Source organism: Delphinapterus leucas, chromosome 6, assembly GCF_059928025.1.
Source record: "Delphinapterus leucas isolate spDelLeu-1000000601 "Yukka" chromosome 6, BTC_Dleu_Yukka2, whole genome shotgun sequence".
Classification (NCBI taxonomy): Eukaryota; Metazoa; Chordata; class Mammalia; order Artiodactyla; family Monodontidae; genus Delphinapterus; species Delphinapterus leucas.
Window position 1 is genome coordinate 57,460,498 of NC_143134.1, and position 22,264 is coordinate 57,482,761.

General features: G+C 39.0%; 1 protein-coding gene across 8 annotated transcripts in view; it reads right to left on the minus strand.

Moving 5' to 3' along the window:
- Positions 1 to 22,264, minus strand: part of ADAMTSL1 (ADAMTS like 1) — a 472,773-nt gene that overhangs the window by 302,822 nt on the left and 147,687 nt on the right. For all 8 annotated transcript variants that reach the window (XR_016393555.1, XM_089913199.1, XM_089913195.1 and 5 more), the window contains exon 5: positions 19,453 to 19,579. Coding sequence is in view for 7 of the 8 variants with exons in the window: in XM_089913199.1 (XP_089769325.1) it covers positions 19,453 to 19,579 (127 nt within the window). In the remaining variant the exon portion in view is untranslated. The remainder of the gene's footprint in view (positions 1 to 19,452; positions 19,580 to 22,264) is intronic.

The window sequence follows — 22,264 nt, forward strand, 5'->3', positions numbered from 1 at the left end:
AGGATAGAAAGTCAGAGATAAACCCATGCACATATGGTCACCTTATCATTAATAAAGGAGGAAGAATACACAATGGATAAAAGACAGCTCTTCAATTGTGGTGCTGTGAAAACTGGACAGCTAGATGTAAAAGAATGAGATTAGAACACTCCCTAACACCATACACAAAAATAAACTCAAAATGGATTAAAGACCTAAATGTAAGGTCAGACACTATAAAACTCTTAGAGGAAAACACAGGCAGAACACTCTATGACACAAATCACAGCAAGATCCTTTTTGACCCACCTCCTAGAGAAATGGAAAAAAACCCAAAAATAAACAAATGGGACCTAATGAAACTTAAAAGCTTTTGCACAGCAAAGGAAACCATAAACAAGATGAAAAGACAACCCTCAGAATGGAAGAAAATATTTGCAAATGAAGCAACTGACAAAGGATTAATCTCCAAAATATACAAGCAGCTCATGCAGCTCAATATAAAAAATAATAAAAAAACCCAATCCAAAAATGGGCAGAAGACCTAAACAGACATTTCTCCAAAGATATAGAAATTGCCAACAAACACATGAAAGGATGCTCAATATCACTAATCATTAGAGAAATGCAAATCAAAGCTGCAATGAGGTATCACCTCACACCAGTCAGAATGGCCATCATCAAAAAATCTACAAACAATAAATGCTGGAGAGGGTGTGGAGAAAAGGGAACCCTCTGGCACTCTTGGTGGGAATGTAAATTGATACAGCCACTATGGAGAACAGTATGGAGGTTCCTTAAAAAACTAAAAATAGAACTAACATACGACCCAGCAATCCCACTACTGGGCATATACCCTGAGAAAACCATAATTCAAAAAGAGTCATGTACCAAAATGTTCATTGCAGCTCTATTTACAATAGCCAGGACATGGAAGCAACCTAAGTGTCCATCGACAGATGAATGGATAAAGAAGATGTGGCACATATATACAATGGAATGTTACTCAGCCATAAAAAGAAACGAAATTGAGTTATTTATAGTGAGGTGGATGGACCCAGAGTCTGTCATACAGAGTGAAGTACGTCAGAAAGAGAGAAACAAATATTGTATGCTAACACATATATATGGAATCTAAAAAAAAAAAAAAGTTGTGAAGAACCTGGGGGTAGGACAGGAATAAAGCCACAGAGGTAGAGAATGGACTAGAGGACACGGGGAGGGGGAAGGGTAAGCTGGGACGAAGTGAGAGAGTAGCATGGACATACATACACTACCAAATGTAAAATAGATAGCTAGTGGGAAGCAGCCACATAGCACAGGAAGCAGCCACATAGCACAGGGAGAGCAGCCTGGTGCTTTCTGACCACCTAGAGGGGTGGGATAGCGAGAATGGGAGGGAGACGCAAGAGGGAGGGGATATGGGGAATATATGTATATGTATAGCTGATTCACTTTGTTATACAGCAGAAACTAACACAACATTTTAAAGCAATTATTCTCCAATAAAGATGTTAAAAAAAAAAAAGAAGAGGATATATTTGTATTTTTTAAACTTTCTAGGCCAGAAATCATGCATTCCAGTTCTTTAATATACTTTACACCAGTGGTCCTGAACCTTTTGGGTACCAAGGACTGGTTTCATGGAAGAAAATTTTTCCATGGCCGGGCACTGGGAGGGGAGAAAGGTTTAAGCGGTAATGAGAGCGATGGGGAGTGGCAGATGAAGCTTCGCTCGTTCACCTGCAGCTCACCTCTTGCTGTGCGGCCCGGTTCCTAACAGGCCTTGCACTGGTACCCAGTGGTTGGGGGCCCCTGCTTTACACTATCTACATCTAATACTATATATAGTTAATGTCCCATAAATGGTTATTAACATTCCCCTGACGCTCCCTCTTTATTTCGAAAATTAAAAAAAAAATTGACTGATTTAGAGAGTATTTTAAAAATTATTTAATTTTCATCCTACTTGAAAACTTAGCCATAATTCAGTGGAAGCAGTCCTCAATTCTACATCTGTTAAAAAATTAGAGGTGTATTACACACATACCAAACACATCACAGGAATTTTTATTTAGAACTCTACTTGTGACAATAATACCTTATATTTACATGGCACTGAAGAGTTTCACTTCTCCTAAAATATACTATTTATTCCTTCACCCCAAACTTGTAATATGGGCGAAGAGGATGCTACCATCCCGATTTTATGATGAAGAAATCAAGCCTCTGAGAAGTATAATGAGTAGCCCAAGGTCAGAGAACAGGGGGGTATTCCAGAAGACGAGGGAAAGCCAGTTATTTTTAAACTCACCAGCATATTCAGAAACTCTGTGGAGTTCTCTGTTTCACATAGATCTTTCTAATATTATACATTACCATCCTATCCTGGAAGAATTTCATTTAAATAAAGGAATCCCCAAAGCTAGCCAATTTCTCTGAATCTTAACATCCTGTCTTTAGGAGAACTTAGTTTCAATAAATGAATTTCAAAAGTTCCTTAACTTCTCTGATCCTTAGTTTCTCTGTAAAACAGGGAAAGCAACACCTACTTTATAATATTGTTGTGAACAGATATAGGTATGGCTATAGATATGTATACCATATATAGATGTACAGCATGGAACACAGTATTTTGTAAATATCATTTTATCTCTCTATTCCAAGTCTCTTTAAGGATAGGAACTGAAACACCGTTTATTTTTTAAACGCTCCAAGACCCCTAGCACACAGCCAGCTGAATGAGAAATTAGAATCATATGCTCTCAATTCCTTCCCTAAAAGGTTACATTTATCAAGTTTTCTACAATGTTGAATATGCTACACACACTACAACATTTTAGCTCTTTTTAATGTCAGGCATTGTTAAAGAAAAGGTTGAATTTCGGATAGCTAAGTGTTTGTGGCATAGAAGAACATAATACGTAAGGGGAATATAGAAAAGGAACAACAAATGTTCAGACTGGGCTCAGAGCTTTAAATGCTTTGTATAAAGACATGGGTTTTTCAGTTTACAAAAGAAATTCAAAGCAGTTAAGACAATGGGATTTCTAGAAATAGAAAGTCTTTGTTGATCCACAGGTCAAGTAAAGTGCAAGTAGAAGGAAAGCTTTCTGTTTGGCTCTGCAGTGCTCAGCAGCGGGCTTCTGACCCCCACATGGCCCAGGCAGCCTCCCTCTTGTTCTGCTGAGAAGTGACTCACATTCCACAAGCCAGGGCATTAACGCAAGCTTTTGGCTGACACAGTCGCCTTTGTATACTCCCCGAGGAAGATGGGGAGGAACCTACAAGGTTGTTGAGGGAAGAGGGTAGGATGGAGAGAGCAGGCCAGGCAAGCATGGAATATTTGCAGATGCCTCTGCACTTGCCAAGTCAAAGAGAAATACAGAGAACTTAGGCTGGTGCCAACCTGAACAGTCAGCAGTACACAGCACCAGACGTAGGAAGAGTCACAGCCTATTCTTCTGTGGTTCTATAAAGGGCTAATAGACAACTGACAGGTCATCAAGCAAGCAGCAAATTCATTATTTTATTCCACAGATATTTTCTGAGTGTCTCCTAGTGTCACGCTTCATACTAGGTACCACATAATAAGTGACAAAGAAGACAAAGCATCAGCCCTACGAGATGGTTCCTGAAATAGGGACCTGAGATAAAATATGCAGGGAAATACCACATACTATACCCCAATTATGGAAATTCCAAAGCACATTAATTAATATCTTAAGATCCCTGAAACAAAGAAATCCATTTTACTCTATTTAACTGTGTTCCCAATGTGTTTACCCAGGGAAACATTTTCTTACGTATCATCTTTTCACACCAGCTGATACGTCTCAGAATATACTTTAAGATATGGTGTTCTTCATTTGCCAAACAGCAAGATAGGAAAAAAAAATTATTTTTATTTGCTGCATGTTGATAAAAAGCCAGTCTTTGAGTTGTAGATTTATTAATAATTGTCTCATTTGATGATAAATTCTCAATGATTAGAGATGGGTTGGAAGATTCTTCTACTTGCCATTTAATACAGTATTGTGCACAGAGAGGTGTTTAAGACATTGGAAAAGAGGGTATGGAAAAAAGGGAACCCTCCTACACTGCTGGTGGGAATGTAAATTAGTGCAGCCACTATGGAGAACAGTATGGAGGTTCCTTAAAAAACTAAAAATAGAGCTACCATATGATCCAGCAATCCCACTCCTGGCCATATATATGGAGAAAACCATAATTCAAAAAGATACAAGCACCACAATGTTCATTGCAGCACTATTTACAATAGCCAAGACATGGAAACAACTTAAATGCCCATCGACAGAGGAATGGATAAAGACGATTCCAGTATACAATGGAATATTACACAGCCATAAACAAGAATGAAATAATGCCATTTGTAGCAATATGGATGAAACTAGAGATTATCATATTAAGCGAAGTAAGTCAGACAAATATCATGTGATACCACTTACATGTGGAATCTAAAAAAAATGATACAAATGAACTTATTTACAAAACAGAAATAGACTCACAGCCATAGAAAACAAACTTATGGTTACCAAAGGGGGTAAGGGGGGTCGGAGGTGGGGAATAGATAAATTAGGAGTTTGGGATTAACATATATACATTACTATATATAAAATAAACAACAAGGACCTACTGTATAGCACAGGGAACTATATTCAATACCTTGTAATAACTTATAGTGGAAAAGAATCTGAAGAAGAATATGTGTATATGTGTAACTGAATCACTTTGCTATATGCCTGAAACTAAGACAACATTGTAAATTAACTATACTTCAATTTAAAAAATGGTTAAAAATAGACACTGGAGAATGTTTGAGAGGGCTGGTTTCATCACCTGCCTTCTCAATGATTAATTTAGTTGGTATGGCTGGCAAGGCAGGTGGCTACATTCTCTCTCACCGTGTTGTGCATTCCTTGGGTAACCTTCCAATAAAGGCACACTGCACTATGTTCAAATGAATCTGCTCTAATCTATTCTGGCTTTCTTGACAGAACCATGATGCCAATCATCAAAATATATTTAAAGGTTATTAATCAACAATTCTGAAAGACCTGCTTCAGAGATTAGATAACCTCTTTCTCAGTTAAATGGACAAACTTTCCATGGGAATCATAAATTCTGTCATTTCACATATATGGGATACAAAAGCTCTTTCTCAAGAACACTGTACTCAAGGATTGTACCTAAAAGATTTCCTCAAAAAATCTACAGGTGTATATATATTCCACAACTTTCTATAAACATTTTAGATTTGGTGGGGTTTTTTTGACAAGGGGATGGGATGCTCTTTGATTTTACTTTTTTCAATTTTTTATACAGTCCAGTTTATTAATTTTTAATGGATTTTTGACTTGAATTATATATATATATATTTTTTAATACAGCAAGTTCTTATCAGTCATCAATTTTATATACATCAGCGTATACATGTCAATCCCAATTGCCCAATTCATCACACCACCACCACCACCCCACGCCCCTTTCCCCCCATGGTGTCCATACGTTTGTTCTCTATATCTGTGTCTCAATTTCTGCCCTGCAAACCGGTTCATCTGTACCATTTTTCTAGGTTCCACATAGATGTGTTAATATACGATATTTGTTTTTCTCTTTCTGACTTACTTCACTCTGTATGACAGTCTCTAGATCCATCCACGTCTCAACAAATGACTCAACTTCCTTCCTTTATATGGCTGAGTAGTATTCCACTGTACATATGTACCACATCTTCTTTATCCATTTGTCTGTCAATGGGCATTTAGCTTGCTTCCATGACCTTGCTAAAGAGTGCTGCAATGAACACTGGGGTGCATGTGCCTTTTTTTTTTTGCAGTACATGGTCCTCTCATTGCTGTGGCCTCTCCCGTTGCAGAGCACAGGCTCCGGACGCACAGGCTCAGCAGCCATGGCTAACGGGCCCAGCCGCTCCGCGGCATGTGGGATCTTCCCGGACCGGGGCACAAATCCGTGTCCCATGCATTGGCAGGCAGACTCTCAACCACTGCGCCACCAGGGAAGCCCCATGTGCCTTTTTGAATTATGGTTTTCTCAGGGTATATGCCCAGTAGTGGGATTGCTGGATCATATGGTAATGCTATTTTTAGATTTTTAAGGAACCTCCATACTGTTCTCCATAGTGGCTGTATCAATTTAAATTCCCACCAACAGTGCAAGAGGGTTCCCTTTTCTCCACACCCTCTCCAGGATTTGTTGTTTGTAGATTTTCTGACGATGCCCATTCTAATTGGTGTGAGGTGATACCTCACTGTAGTTTTGATTTGCATTTCTCTAATAATTAGTGATGTTGAGCAGCATTTCATGTGCTTCTTGGCCATCTGTATGTCTTCTTTGGAGAAATGTATGTTTAGGACTTCTGCCCATTTTTGGATTGGTTTTTTTTTTTTTAATATTGAGCTGCATGAGCTGTTTATATATTTTGGAGATTAATCCTTTGTCTGTTGATTCATTTGCAAATATTTTCTCCCATTCTGAGGGTTGTCTTTTTGTCTTGTTTATGGTTTCCTTTGCTGTGCAAAAGCTTTTAAGTTTCATTAGGTCCTATTTGTTTATTTTTGTTTTTATTTCCATTAATCTAGGAGGTGGATCAAAAAAGATCTTGCTGTGTTTTATGTCAAAGAGTGTTCTTCCTATGTTTTCCTCTAAAAGTTTTACAGTGTCCAGTCTTACATTTAGGTCTCGAATCCATTTTGAGTGTACTTTTGTGTATGGTGTTAGGGAGTGTTCTAATTTCATTCTTTTAAACATAGCTGTCCAGTTTTCCCAACACCACTTATTGAAGAGACTGTCTTTTCTCCATTGTATATCCTTGCCTCCTGTGTCATAGATTAGTTGACCATAGGTGTGTGTGTGGGTTTATCTCCGGGCTTTCTATCTTGTTCCATTGATCTATGTTTCTGTTTCTGTGCCAGTACCATATTGTCTTGATTACTGTAGCTTTATAGTACAGTCTGAAGTCAGGGAGTCTGATTCCTCCTGCTCTGTTCTTTTTCCCTCAAGACTGCTTTGGCTATTTGGGATCTTTTGTGTCTCCATACAAATTTTAAGATTATTTGTTCTAGTTCTGTAAAAAATGCCATTGGTAATTTGATAGGGATTGCACTGAATCTGTAGATTGCTTTGGGTAGTATAGTCATTTTCACAATATTGATTCTTCCAATCCAAGAACATGGTATATCTCTCCATCTGTTGGTATCATCTTTAATTTCTTTCATTAGTGTCTTATAGTTTTCTGCATACAGGTCTTTTGTCTCCCTAGGTACGTTTACTCCTAGGTATTTTATTCTTTTTGTTGCAATGGTAAACGGGAGTCTTTCTTTAATTTCTCTATCAGATTTTTCAACATTAGTGTATAGGAATGCAAGAGATTTCAATGCATGAATTTTGTATCCTGCAACTTTACCAAAATCATTGATTAGCTCTAGTAGTTTTCTATGTATAGTATCATGTCATCTGCAAACAGTGACAGTTTTACTTCTTCTTTTCCAATTTGTATTCCTTTTATTTGTGTTTCTTCTCTGATTGCCGAGGCTAGGACTTCCAAAACTATGTTGAATAACAGTGGTGAGAGTGGACATCCTTGTCTTGTTCCTGATCTTAGAGGAAATGCTTTCAGTTTTTCACCATTGAGAATGATGTTTGCTGTGGGTTTGTCGCATATGGCCTTTATTATGTTGAGGTAGGTTTCCTCTAGGCCCACTTTCTGGAGAGTTTTTATCATAAATGGGTGTTGAATTTGTCAAAAGCATTTTCTGCATCTATTGAGATGATCATATGGTTTTTATTCTTCAGTTTGTTAATATGGTGCATCACATTGATTGATTTGCATATATTGAAGAATCCTTGCATTCCTGGGATAAATCTCACTTGGTCATGGTGTATGATCCTTTTAATGTGTTGTTGGATTCTGTTTGATAGTATTTTGTTGAGGATTTTTGCATCTATATTCATCAGTGATATTGGTCTGTAATTTTCTTTTTTTGTAGTATTTTGTCTGGTTTTAGTATCAGTGTGATGGTGGCCTCATAGAATGAGTTTGGGAGTGTTCCTTCCTTTGCAATTTTCTGGAAGAGTTTGAGAAGGATGGGTGTTAGCTCTTCTCTAAATGTTTTATAGAATTCGCCTGTGAAGCCATCTGGTCCTGGACTTTTGTTTGTTGGAAGATTTTTTATCACAGTTTCAATTTCAGTGCTTGTGATTTGTCTGCTCATATTTTCTATTTCTTCCCTGTTCAGTCTTGGAAGGTTACCCCTTTGTAAGAATTTGTCCATTTCTTCCAGGTTGTCCACTGTATTGGCATAGAGCTGCTTGTAGTTGTCTCTTAGGATGCTTTGTACTTCTGCACTGTCTGTTGTAACTTCTCCTACTTCATTTCTAATTTTATTGATTAGAGTTCTCTCCATCTTTTTCTTGCTGAGTCTGGCTAATGGTTTATCAATTTTGTTTATCTTCTCAAAGAACCAGCTTTTAGTTTTATTGATCTTTGCTATTCTTTTCTTTGTTTCTATTTCATTTATTTCTTCTCTGATCTTTACGATTTCTTTCCTTCTGCTAACTTTGGGTTTTGTTTGTTCTTCTTTCTCTGGTTCCTTTAGGTGTGAGGTTAGATTGTTTATTCCAGGTTTTTCTTGTTTTTGAGGTAGGCTTGTATAGCTATAAATTTCCCTCTTAGAACTGCTTTTGCTGCATCCCATAGGTTTTGGATCGTCGTGTTTTCATTGCCATTTGTCTCTAGGTATTTTTTGATTTCCTCTTTGATTATTCAGTGACCTCTTGGTTATTTAGTAATGTATTGTTTAGCCTCCATGTGTTTGTGTTTTTCTTATGTTTTTTTCCCTGTAATTCATTTCTAATCTCATAGCGTTGTGGTCAGAAAGATGCTTGATATGATTTCAATTTTCTTAAATGTACTGAGGTTTGATTTGTGACCCAAGATGTGATCCTGGAGAATGTTCTGTGTGTACTTAAGAAGAAAGTGTAACCTGTTGTTTTTGGATGGAATGTCCTGTAAATAACAATTAAATCTATCTGGTCTATTGTGTCATTTAATGCTTCTGTTTCCTTATTTATTTTCATTTTGGATGATCTGTCCATTGGTGTAAATGAGGTGTTAACGTCCCCCACTATTACTGTGTTACTGTCGATGTCCTCTTTTATAGCTGTTAGCAGTTGCCTTATGTATTGAGGTGCTCCTATCTTGGGGGCATATATATTTATAATTGTTATATCTTCTTCTTGGATTGATCCCTTGATTATTATGTAGTGTCCTTCCTTGTCTCTTGTAACATTCTTTATTTTAAAGTCTACTTTATCTGATATGAGTATAGCTACTCCAGCTTTCCTTTGATTTCCATTTGCATGCAATATCTTTTTCCATCCCCTCACTTTCAGTCTATATGTGTCCCTAGGTCTGAAGTGGGTCTCTTGTAGACAGCATATGTTTGGGTCTTGTTTTTGTATCCATTCAGCAAGCCTGTGTCTTTTGGTTGGAGCATTTAATCCATTTACGTTTAAGGTAGTTAGCGATATGTATGTTCCTATTACCATTTTCTTAATTGTTTTGGGTTTGTTTTTGTAGGTCCTTTTCTTCTCTTGTGTTTCCCTTAGAGAAGTTCCTTTAGCATTTGTCGTAGAGCTGGTTTCGTGGTGCTGAATTCTCTTAGCTTTCACTTGGCTGTAAAGCTTTTGATTTCTCCATCGAATCTGAATGAGATCTTTGCCAGGTAGAGTAATCTTGGATGTAGGTTCTTCCCTTTCATCACTTTAAGTATATCATGCCACTCCCTTCTGGCTTGTAGAGTTTCTGCTGAGAAATCAGCTGTTAACCTTATGGGAGTTCCCTTGCATGTTATTTGTTGTTTTTCCCTTGCTGCTTTCAATAAATTTTCTTTGTCTTTATTTTTTGCCAATTTGATTACTCTGTGTCTTGGCGTGTTTCTCCTTGGGTTTATCCTGCCTGGGACTCTCTGCACTTCCCGGGCTTGGGTGGCTATTTCCTTTCCCATGTTAGGGAAGTTTTCAACTATAATCTCTTCAACTATTTTCTCAGGTCCTTTCTCTCTCTCTTCTCCTTCTGGGACCCCTATAATGTGAATGCTGTTGCATTTAATGTTGTCCCAGAGGTCTCTTATGTTGTCTTCATCTTCACTTCTTTTCATTCCTTTTTCTTTATTCTGTCCCACAGCAGTGAATTCCACCATTCTGTCTTCCGGGTCACTTATCCGTTCTTCTGCCTCAGTTACTCTGCTATTGATTCCTTCTAGTGTAGTTTTCATTTCAGTTATTGTATTGTTCAACTCTGTTCGTTTGTTCTTTAATTCTTCTAGGTCTTTGTTAAACATTTCTTGCATCGTCTCGATCTTTGCCTCCTTTCTTTTTCCGAGGTCCTGGATCATCTTCACTATCATTATTCTGAATTCTTTTTCTGGAAGGTTGCCTATCTCCACTTCATTTAGGTGTTTTTCTGGGGGTTTTATCTTGTTCCTTCATCTGGTACATAGCCCTCTGCCTTTTCATCTTGTCTATGTTTCTGTGAATGTGATTTTTGTTCCACAGGCTGCAGGATTGTAGTTCTTCTTGCTTCTGCTTACATTTGTTCTTAATTTTGTCATATGTGGATTAGTGTGATTTATTGCTGTATCAGAGAAAAATGACAATAATAATTTTTGAAAAGATAGGATTTTGTATTCTCGTATCTGAGTTTGTCTTATCTTTAGATTTTTAGTTCATGTTTTTAAAGACTGTTCTCTCTAAGCCTATGAGGCTGATACTTAATCTTATTATTATTTTTAAAATGAAAGTGCCTTTTAAAAAAATTTATTTATTTTTGGCTGCTTTTGGTCTTCGTTGTGGTGCATGGGCTTCTCATTGTGGTGGCGTGTCTTGTTGCAGAGCACGGGCTCTAGGTGCGTGGGCTTCAGTAGTTGTGGCTCACGGGCTCTAGAGTGCAGGCTCAGTAGTTGTGGCGCATGTGCTTAGTTGCTCCATGGCATGTGGGATCTTCCCGGATCAGGGCTTGAACCCGTGTGCCCTGCATTAGCAATCGGATTATTAACCACTGCCACACCAGGGAAGTCCTGAAACAGCCATTGTTAATACAGTTGGGTACATATAAAAATAGTTTTCCCATGGAAGCAACTTAAATGTCCACTGACAGATGAATGGATAAAGAAGATGTGGAATACACACACACACACACACACACACACACACACACAGTGGAATACTACTCAGCCATAAAATAAGGAAATAATGCCATTTGCAGCAACATGGATGGACCGAGAGGTTATCACACTAAGTGGAGTAAGTCAGACAGAAAGACAAATACCATATGATATCCCTTATATGTGGAATCTAAAATATGATACAAATGAACTTATTTACAAAACAGAAACAGACTCACAGACGTAGCAAACAAACTTATGGTTACAAAGGGGAAAGGGGGTGTGGGGAAGGGATATATCAGGAGTCTGGTATTAGCTGATACAAAGTACTATGTATAAAATCTATAAATAACAAGGTCCTGCTGTGTAGCACAGGGAACTACATTAAATATCCTGTAATAAGCCATAATGGAAAAGAATATGAAAAAGAATATGTATACATATATATTATATACATAATCTGAAAAAAAATATGTGTATATATATAACTAAGAATATATGTGTGTGTGTATGTGTATATATCTATCTATATCTGAATCAGTTTGCTGTACACCAGAAAGTAACACAACATTGTAAATCAACTACAGTTCAATAAAAATGTAGTCTGCCAATCTTGAGGAGGTTTGAATGGTATATTTTTTCTCTTCATGACAACTTTATTACTCTTAAAATATATCCAATAAACTAATGTGAAATTGAGAATTTGAGTTCTTCAAACCCCCCACCGCATTGTTTATCAGCCTTGCACACTGGAGGATGCATACTGGACAGGCCAAAGAAGGTGCAGCCTCCTCTACAGTTGAGGAACTTCATCCTTACAGTTTCCTAGGCCAAAAACCTTGGAATCACCCTTGACTTCACCTTTACCTCTAATCACTTAGAAAGTCCTACTGTCCCTAGAGTCAACATACTATATTTCATCGATTTTGAGAGCAACAAGCTTTCACGTTTTTACATATATAAAATCAGAATGTGCCTCACAATAAATAGCGTTTATATTCTCTCTCGCAGAGGTAGTAATCCTGTCATCGTTTGCTTTGCCTGCAGAGGTGCCAACCTCCAAACAGGCAATACATCAAACTTGCAACATGGGTGTCAGCAGCTTGGAAGAAGGTGCCAAGACAATAGTTCAACACAGTATTTAATCTTTTGAAATCCAATGGCTGTGGCAGTTGTAGGGAGAGGAGGAATCAGAGGCATGTAACATTGTTTTTTTATATATATGTGTATAACTGAGTCACTTTGCTGTACAGCAGAGATGGGCACAACGTTGTAAATCAACTATACTTCAATAAAAAAAGAAAAGAAGTGCTTAACAACGTTCCCAAAGTGGGAGCCCAAAGCAGGCTACATCTACATAATTGCAAACCTGAATCAAGAACCCAATATCAAGACTTCTGCTTCCTGTCAAGATGAAGGGACAGGGCCTAGGCTTAATCTCCTACCCGAAACAATCAAAAAGTCAGAAAAAATTATATGAAAGGTGGGCTTTTAAGATGATAGATATAAAGCAAAGAAGGACAGTGATTCCTGAGATTCAGGGAACATGAGATGAACCCTAATATTGCCTCAGTCTTCTGCCTTGAAAGACCTCCTAGGCCATCCATGAAAGTGGGAACTTGGATAGAGCCCAGCGGATTGCCTGAGTTGAGGAGGCAAAGGTAAGGGTCCAGAGATCAAAGTGACTAGAGTTTGAAGGACAGGTTATTTCTCTGTGTCCAGAGAGGACAGAAGGACACAGAGACAACTCTGGAGATTTAAGAGTATTCCCTTTAGGTGTCTAGCAGCACCAACATACTCATCAGTACATGTATGTGAAAAACCAATATGAGGTCAGGAAAAGAGCCACACAAACAGGGTCGCACAAAATAGAACCCACACATATAGGACTGAGAATAGTATTTTATCCAGCAGCTAGGCTGGAAAATTTAATAATTCATGGGACACTGAGTACTTAGAAGGGTCTTGTCTCAGCAGCAGGGCACATTTATCACTAATCCAAACATGGCTTAGTCCAGTCCTTCTTCTGATCTCCCTGTGCTATGCGGCTGCTTCCCACTAGCTATCTATTTTACATTTGGTAGTGTATATATGTCCATGCCACTCTCTCACTTCGTCCCAGCTTACCCTTCCCCCTCCCCCTGTCCTCCAGTCCATTCTCTGCATCTGTACCTGTATTCCTGTCCTGCCCCTAGGTTCTTCAGAACTTTTTTTTTTTTTTTTTTAGATTCCATATATATGTGTTAGCATACAGTATTTGTTTTTCTCTTTCTGACTTACTTCACTCTGTATGACAGACTCTAGGTCCATCCGCCTCACTACAAATAACTCAATTTCGTTTCTTTTTATGGCTGAGTAATATTCCATTGTATATATGTGCCACATCTTCTTTATCCATTCATCTGGCGATGGACACTTAGGTTGCTTCCATGTCCTGGCTGTTGTAAATAGAGCTGCAATGAACATTGTGGTACATGACTCTTTTTGAATTATGGTTTTCTCAGGGTATATGCCCAGTAGTGGGATTGCTGGGTCGTATGGTAATTCTATTTTTAGTTTTTTAAGGAACCTCCATACTGTTCTCCATAATGCATCAATTTACATTCCCACCAAGAGTGCCAGAGGGTTCCCTTTTCTCCACACCCTCTCCAGCATTTATTGTGTGTAGATTTTTTGATGATGGCCATTCTGACTGGTGTGAGGTGATACCTCATTGCAGTTTTGATTTGCATTTCTCTAATGATTAGTGATGTTGAGCATTCTTTCATGTGTTTGTTGGCAATCTGTATATCTTCTTTGGAGAAATGTCTATTTCGGTCTTCTGCCCATTTTTCGATTGGGTTGTTTGTTTTTTTGATATTGAGCTGCATGAGCTGCTTGTATATTTTGGAGGCTAATCCTTTGTCAGTTGCTTTGTTTGCAAATATTTTCTCCCATTCTGAGGGTTGTCTTTTCATCTTGTTGATGGTTTCCTTTGCTGTGCAAAAGCTTTTAAGTTTCACTAGATCTCATTTGTTTATTTTTGTTTTTATTTCCATTTCTCTAGGAGGTGGGTCAAAAAGGATCTTGCTGTGATTTATGCCATAGAGTGTTCTGCCTGTGTTTTCCTCTAAGAGTTTTATAGTGTCTGGCCTTACATTTAGGTCTTTAATCCATTTTGAGTTTATTTTTGTTATGGTGTTAGGGAGTGTTCTAATTTCATTCTTTTACATATAGATGCCCAGTTTTCCCAGCACCACTTACTGGGCATATACCCTGAGAAAGCCATAATTAAAAAAGAGTCATGCACCACAATGTTCATTGCAGCTCTATGTACAATAGCCAGGACGTGGAAGCAACCTAAGTGTCCCTTGACAGATGAATGGATAAAGAAGATGTGGCACATATATATAATGGAATATTACTCAGCCATAAAAAGACACCAAATTGAGTTATTTGTAGTGAGGTGGATGGACCTAGAGTCTGTCATACAGAGTGAAGTAAGTCAGAAAGAGAGAAACAAATACCGTATGCTAACACATATACATGGAATCTAAAAAAAAAAAAAGGTTCTGAAGAACCTAGGGGTAGGACAGGAATAAAGATGCAGATGCAGAGAATGGACTTGAGGACAGGGGGAGGGGGAAGGGTAAGCTGGGATGAAGTGAAAGAGTGGCATGGACATATATACACTACCAAATGTAAAATAGATAGCTAGTGGGAAGCAGTCCCATAGCATTGGGAGATCAGCTCGGTGCTTTGTGTCTACTTAGAGGGGTGGGATAGGCAGAATGGGAGGGACAGGCAAGAGGGAGGAGATATGGGGATATATGTATACATATAGCTGATTCACTTTGTTATAAAGCAGAAACTAACACACTATTATAAAGCAATTATACTCCAATAACAATGTTAAAAAAATAAAAACTAAAGTAGATCTTTTAATAATTACCAAGTAAAATCCCCGAGTGGTTAGAAGGCATTGTGTCATAATTTCTTAATTTCAGTGGAGGCTTTTTTTCTTATTGGTGCATAAAATAATGTCACATCTTTCAATCAATGATGTCTTGGACTCAAAGAAATGCATTATACACAGAATGGGATACACTACTATGGTCCAAATCTTCCTCATTCTTGGTCTGGCTTCTTGACTGCTTTTCTTATTTCCACAGTTAGACTCACGATAGTCTATTCTCAACAGAGCATATAGAGTGTAACTCTTAAAAAATGAATCAAATGAAGTCATTCCTCTGCTGTGACTTCTCACCTCATTCAGACTAAAAGCCAAAATCCTTACAAAATCGTACAGTATCTGTGCCATTCTTCACCCCACCTCACAGTCTTCTGGCCTTCATCACTTCTTCTAGTCTTCTTTAAACTCACTTTACTTCAGTCACTTTGAGAAAAATGTCAAGCATTCATCGACCTCAGGACCTTTGCACTTGCTTATCTCTCTGCCTAGAATTTTCTTTCCCCTATCTTGTGCATGGTACCCTACCTGTATCTCCCTCAGATCCTTGCTCAAATGCCATCTTATCAGTGAGTCTTTTCTTTGTAACCTATTTAAAATTGCAATCCCCTCCAACACCTTTGGCTGGCAGCCCATCTCTATCTCTGGTTCTTTTCCCTCCCTTTCCTTTTTCCCATGATTCCTACCACCCCATGACACATATATACTTTGTTTATTTGTTTCATCCTTTTGTCTGTCCCTAACACCAGTATGAAAGTCCCGTAAGAAAAATGGATTTTTGTCTGTTTTGCTCTTTCCTGTGTTTCCAGCACCTAAAACAGTTCCTCAGCACATAGCAGGTACCCAAGAAATATTTGTTGTTGAACAAATGAACGAGTGGCTTGTGAATATAGCCTGAGGTCAGGTGCAAGGTGGAAATTTCTTTAGAGTTTTGTGCTTTCTTTAAAAACATTCATATGTTATGTGTTTTACTATAAACAGCCTTTACCTCAAAATCTTTGAGCCAGAATGATAAACCTGGAATACGTTTACCCATAGCCATTATAAAACAGCACAAGCACAGTCTGAGAAGGAAAGCTAGGTATCAGAAGCTTCACTTTATCTTGATATAAATTAGTTTAGCCCTTGACACTCAAGGGAGAGAGAGGGAGAGCTTTTGGATACCCAGGCATTTTCAAAACATGCAGCTACATTTGAGAAGTTTGCAAAGCTGGAGACATCAGATTGATACAATATAGGCTGGCTCTGGGTCTAAGTGTATTCGGAGTATACTTAGAGAATACATAATATGGTACAAGTCAATAACATGTGTGAGAAAATGCGCTTTTCATTTTAAAAATCAAAAGTAAGTCAATGTAAGCTAAATTTGATTCTTTTTTTTCATCGTGTTGGGGAAGTAGAACAAAGTGACCAGGAGAAATGGAAAGGCTGAACGCTCTCAGTGGACAGTCTTTTCCTTCAAAAGGGGGCAGGAGTGCCTAGGTCCAGCCCTATTTCTGTTTTCTGCATTTGTATTAGGCAATAATAATGTCTTTTAATACAAAGATGGCTTCTTTTTTATTCACCAGCAAATGGCAGCCATTTGCTCTGTCTCTCCTACTTCTCCTTTTCCTCTGACACTTTCCATCATAGTCTTTCTCCACTCTCCTATTTTTTCTTTGTTCCCGCGAGGCTTGATAACATAAGGGAAAAACTTGAACGTAAGTTCAGAAGAAAATGAGTTCAATGTGGGGTGTATGAATATAAGGACTTTGAAAAGAGCATGTGGCTGGCTTCTAGTGCTTTTTGGCGGAGAGCAGGGGAGAGAGCTGGCAGAACTCCTCCAGGCCTGCACGGGTGGAAAGCTGCTCACCTGGCTCATACACTGGGCCCCGCAGAGCAGCCTAATCTTTCCTGCCTGTGGGCCACCTCACAGTCTGTAAATGCAGGGTGGAAGGTTCTTCTGGGGGTGGAGAAAACATAAGTGAGGCGTCCTGTTCAGCATCTGTGATAGATTGTGGTGAGGTGCACGCATATGCTGGGCTTTACTGATATAAATCATTTTGTCATGAGGCATCGTCAGTGCTAAGGTAAATGAATCAATCGCCTTGTGTCATTATGGATCATCATCGGGTTGTGTGTTATGTAATCTACCCACTGTTGGTTTGAATAGAGCACTTTTCATTGAGGTATCTATTTGCAGACCTAGAGACTGACTTATGGCTCTCAGTTTGCTTTAGTTTCTTCTTTCAGAGCTTCTCCACCTTTGTTCCAGTGATTCAGGCCCCAAAGGACCCAGATCACCCTTTAAACAGGAGGGTAAGAGGAATATCTATCTGAGCAGAGTGTTTGGGCTTTTCTATGAGGACAGCAAGGCAGGGGATGTGAGAGGGAATAAACGAAGGAATCTCACCATGAAAACACGCCCCAACGAGCTGCCATACAGCAGTCACTGCACGAATACCAGTCATCTCTTTTTGTGCCTAACAGAAGTCCCTAGATTCCTAGATAATGAACATTGACTCAATTATGTGGCACAAATGATTAGAATGACCTCGACTCTTCAGTATTCCTTAAAGAGCTCTATAAAAGTGACCTTTCGTTTTTATTTTTTTAAATAAATATTATAGGGCTTTAATAGATTCTACACTTAAAAAAAATCACATAGTGACCTTTTAAATGTAACTTTTTTTCCCCAAATATCCTGCCATGTCTTCAGAGATTTGCAGAAGAATTATGCCTCTATCCTCCTCTAGTTTTCATCTTCTAAATTGTTTGATTTTTTCATCTAATAGGGGAAGCTACCAATGCATAACCACAGGAAAAAAAAAAATCTCACCTGAATGTACTACATCAATGTCTAACTTACCTCACCCTTCATCATTCTCTCTGCTCGGGTTTTTTTTTTTTTTCGCTTTTCTTCAGAATAACATTTTTTACTGCCTGCAGGCGTGGTAGAATGGGGAGAGTTCCCTACGCTGGCAGCTCCGATGTTTCATGTGTTTAAATGTTCCTAGTCTTTCTTCCTGCCTCCTCTTCTTCCCCAGAGCCTCATCCTTTTGGCGAGCTGCCTTTTCCTGACTACTCGGAATACTTCTCCAGCGAACAGTGCCTTTTCTTCTTGACCTACAAGTCCATTTAAAGCCATAAACCCCCCATATGTCAAGTGTTTTCCTCCAGCTAGTCAACAAGTAAAGAGGACAATGCCACAGTCAATAAAGACATTCATTCTCATTTCCCAAGCCAGGGTAGACATGTTCAAAGAGGTCCTCATTAAGGACCTATTGGAGCATTCTGGATAAAGGCAAAATTGACATATTATGCCAAACAAGGTCAAATTATTCTAAAAAATGCACGGTCTTGACTACAAGGGTTGTTTTATTTCTATCTGCATTTGCTGCAGCGCCTAGAACAGTGATTGTCACAGAGAAGCGTGTATGGTAAAATGGTCTGGGTTCCTGGGTGACTCTGTTGCTGGGTCAGGTATCCTGAGAACATAGAGCATCTACCCTAGCAGAACCCAGCTGGGTAGATATTTGAAGTACCTTGCCTAATCCATGTAACTCCTTTACAAATATCCCGCCATGGAAACAGTCAGCGGGGTTTGGGACAGTCCAGAGGAACAAATAAGTACTTAAGCTCTGGAATCAGACTCTGGGCTGACATCTTGGCTCTGACATAGTTGTATAACTCTGAGCAAGCCACATAATCTATCTAAGCCTCAGTTATCTCATTCATAACATGGGGATAAACAGTACCTTGCTATAAGGTTGTTATAAGGATTAAATGAGATGATCATGTAAAGTTCCCGGCATGTACATGCATAGCAGGCACACATTTATTCAGCTGCTATAGAGAGATTAGGGCACAACAGTCAATAAATGGCTTCACATAATCACTGCCCAATATTAATTCTGGAGAAATCTGTGATCAGCACTGACCAAAGGTCACTTTGTAAACGAAGACCACGTGATTTCACCGTGGTAGGAGAGCATTAGTTCTCATCTTCCCTCTCTCTGCTATTCCACCAGACTATGTATCAGTTAGGGGTCGGGATGCAGTCTGTCCTCACACTGGGCAGCAAAGCTCACGCTTGCACATAGAGTGTATCTAGATCCAAGTCTAGTTCCCTCCTAATGTGCCTCAAAAGCAAAGGTTTCTCCCTTGGGGTTGCAGCGGGTGACCTGACTTGTCTCACCCAAACTAATCCACAAAACAGGAACATAAATCTCTTCCCACAGTATTTTCAGATTTGTCTTCATTTTGATGGAGGTGTTATTCCCTAGTTGCAAGCCAGGGAGAAAGCCCAGAAATTGCCCCATCTCTGGAGTGTCTTACGTTTGGTTGCAGAGAGCTGGGATTTATACTGCCCTCGGACCAGCCTGCAGGTGGACCCATCTCCGTTGCAGACGCCACAGTTATCTTCCTTGATGGTGCTTCCCAGCTGGTGATCGCAGCCAACAATCTAAGAAGAAAGAGAGATGTGTAATTCAACCAGGCGCCTACTGATATGGAGGCATCCATGGTGAGCTCCATCACCACCAAATCATCCTCCTATCATCCTTGAGAAGGCTAAGACATGCTTCCCATGAAAGGGACCGAATTCAGCTGGAATTTGAATCAGGCTAAGAAGGAAAAAATGTAGCGTGGATAAAGACATTTTCATAGTTCAAATATACTGAAATATACAAAGAGAAAGAAAGATGGGAGGGAGGGGGGAAGGAGGAGAAGGTGAGGGAGGGAGGAAGATCCTGAACTATTAACATAATGGAAACTTAATTCAAAAATAATTCCCAGTGTCAATAATTATGCTTCACCCAAATCACAAAAAATACAACTGTGAGATAACTGTAGCAGGAAAAATTTTATGAATAATCTCTATGTTCTATATGTTCCTTAGAATGTAAGATGCATAAGGGTGGGGTTTTGTATTTTGGATTCATTGATGTATTCCAAGCAACTAGAACAGTGCTTGGAAAATTGTAGGACTTCAACAAATATTTGCTGGGACTTCCCTGGTGGTCCAATGGTTAAGACTCTGTGCTTCCCCTGCAGGGGGCATGGGTTGCATCCCTGGTCCGGGAAATAAGATCCCACATGCCATGCAGCACAGCCCAATCAGCCAACAGACAAAAACAAGGGTAGCGCGCGTGTGTGTGGTGGAAGAGAGGATTGACACAGAGGGCAGCAGAGATAGCCAACAGTGAGTGCCTGCTACTGACTGGCCCTGTCCTGTACCAGGCACAAGACACACATCTCATTCATTCTCAAGACAATCATGGAGGCCATGAAGCTTGCCAAGGGCACTTAGCTAATAAGTAGCTGAGCTCTAAGTACATCTAACAAAACATTTGTGCTTCATCCAAATCGGGCTTAACAAAATCACAAGCCTTCATCAGTTATGTGGGCAAACTCGTTTGTATCCCTAATCTTTTCTTTCCAACGTTCAAGTTAAAAAAAAATGCAAATCCAAACTAAATCAGGTTGTACCTCTATAGTTCTAGTGAAATCTAGTATCAAAAGACTTATTCTACTCTCAAACTACTTCAACTACTGTCTTTGACAAAATAAAATGAGAAGTGTAGGGGCTTATCTTCACAATGTCCCCACAATCCATCCTGTCTTTCAAAAGGTTGTTAACATGAACTCTCTCTGAGGCTTGATTTTCATTTTTTGCAACCTTCAACTAATAATTGCAAACACATGTTTAGGCAAAAGTATGAAAAATACAACTGTTTACTATTGTGTTATGTATGTGCTATATTTTTAAAATGTGGTAACATGTACCTCTCCCCTAAAAGCACACAGGCATCTTTAAAAATACATAACAAAACAACAACTCTTTCAGCAGCTGTACTTGTTTTAAAATGTAAAGATGTCAGGAAAACATAGTGCCCAAATCTTAAGTGGAGAGTGAAGGGGGGTTGGTTCCACCTCTGGGCGTTCACTGTGGTCAAGCTGCAATCGGTCTCAATATGTTCAGAAGTTACAGTGAGGCTACTTCAAAATTCACGTCAGCTTTGTCCACGCAGAGCCCAGCATGTGCTGGCTTCTTTGATGTCCTTCTCTATAACTGCAGTGAAATTATTTTCAAAATTCTTATCTGTAGATGAACCCACACATGAGCTGAGCAACTCTGCATTCATTCTTATATTCCAAGCACAGTGTGAAATGCAGTGATTGAATCCAACCATGACTGAAGTCCTGTTATGAGCCAGGCACTCTTCTAGGAGCAATCCAGTGGTGAGTTCTAGTCCACCCTCATGGGACTTAGAGTCTAGTGGTGGAGGCAGCTATTACTCAAATCATCACACACATGCAGAATGATAATTAGATGAAAGCTATAAAACACAGATATGGGGTACTCTGAGAGCTTAAAGTATGGGTAGATCTGTTTAGAAGGGCCACAGAAGGTTTTCCTGAAGAGGAGTCTTTTGAGCTGAATTCCGAATGAGGAGTCAGACTTAACTAGATGAAAGGGAGGTGTTGCCGTGAGGCTTACTGCATCTTTTAGTCATGCCTAGATACTAGCTAATTAGAAAGTATGCAAAAACCAAAGCTGGCAAAAAAAAAAAAAAAAAGACAATCAGACTGGATTTGCCAACAAAAGCAAAAATAAACAAGGGGGGTGGGCTACGTCAAACTAAAATCTTTATGTACAGCAAAGGAGACAAAGAAACAAAATGAAAAGACAACCAACTGAATGGGAGGAAATACTTGTAAATCATATATTTGATAAGGGGTTAATATTCAAAATATACTGATATAAAGAACTCACACAACTCAAGAGAAAATAAACCAAACAACCCAATTAAAAAGTGGGCAGAGGACCTGAATAGACATTTTTCCAAAAAAGACATCCAGAGGCCAACAGACACATAAAAAGATGCTCAACAACATTAATTATCAGGGAAATGCATATCAAAAGCACAATGAGATATCACCTCACACCTGTCAGGATGGCTATCATCAAAAACACAACAAATAACAAGTGTTCATGAGATTGTGGTGAAAAGGGAACCCTCCTACACTGTTGGTGGGAACGTAAATTGGTACAGCCCCTATGGAAAACAGTATGGAGGTTCCTCAAAAAATTAAAAATAGAACTATCATATGAACCAGCAATTTCATTTCTGAGTATTTGTCCAAA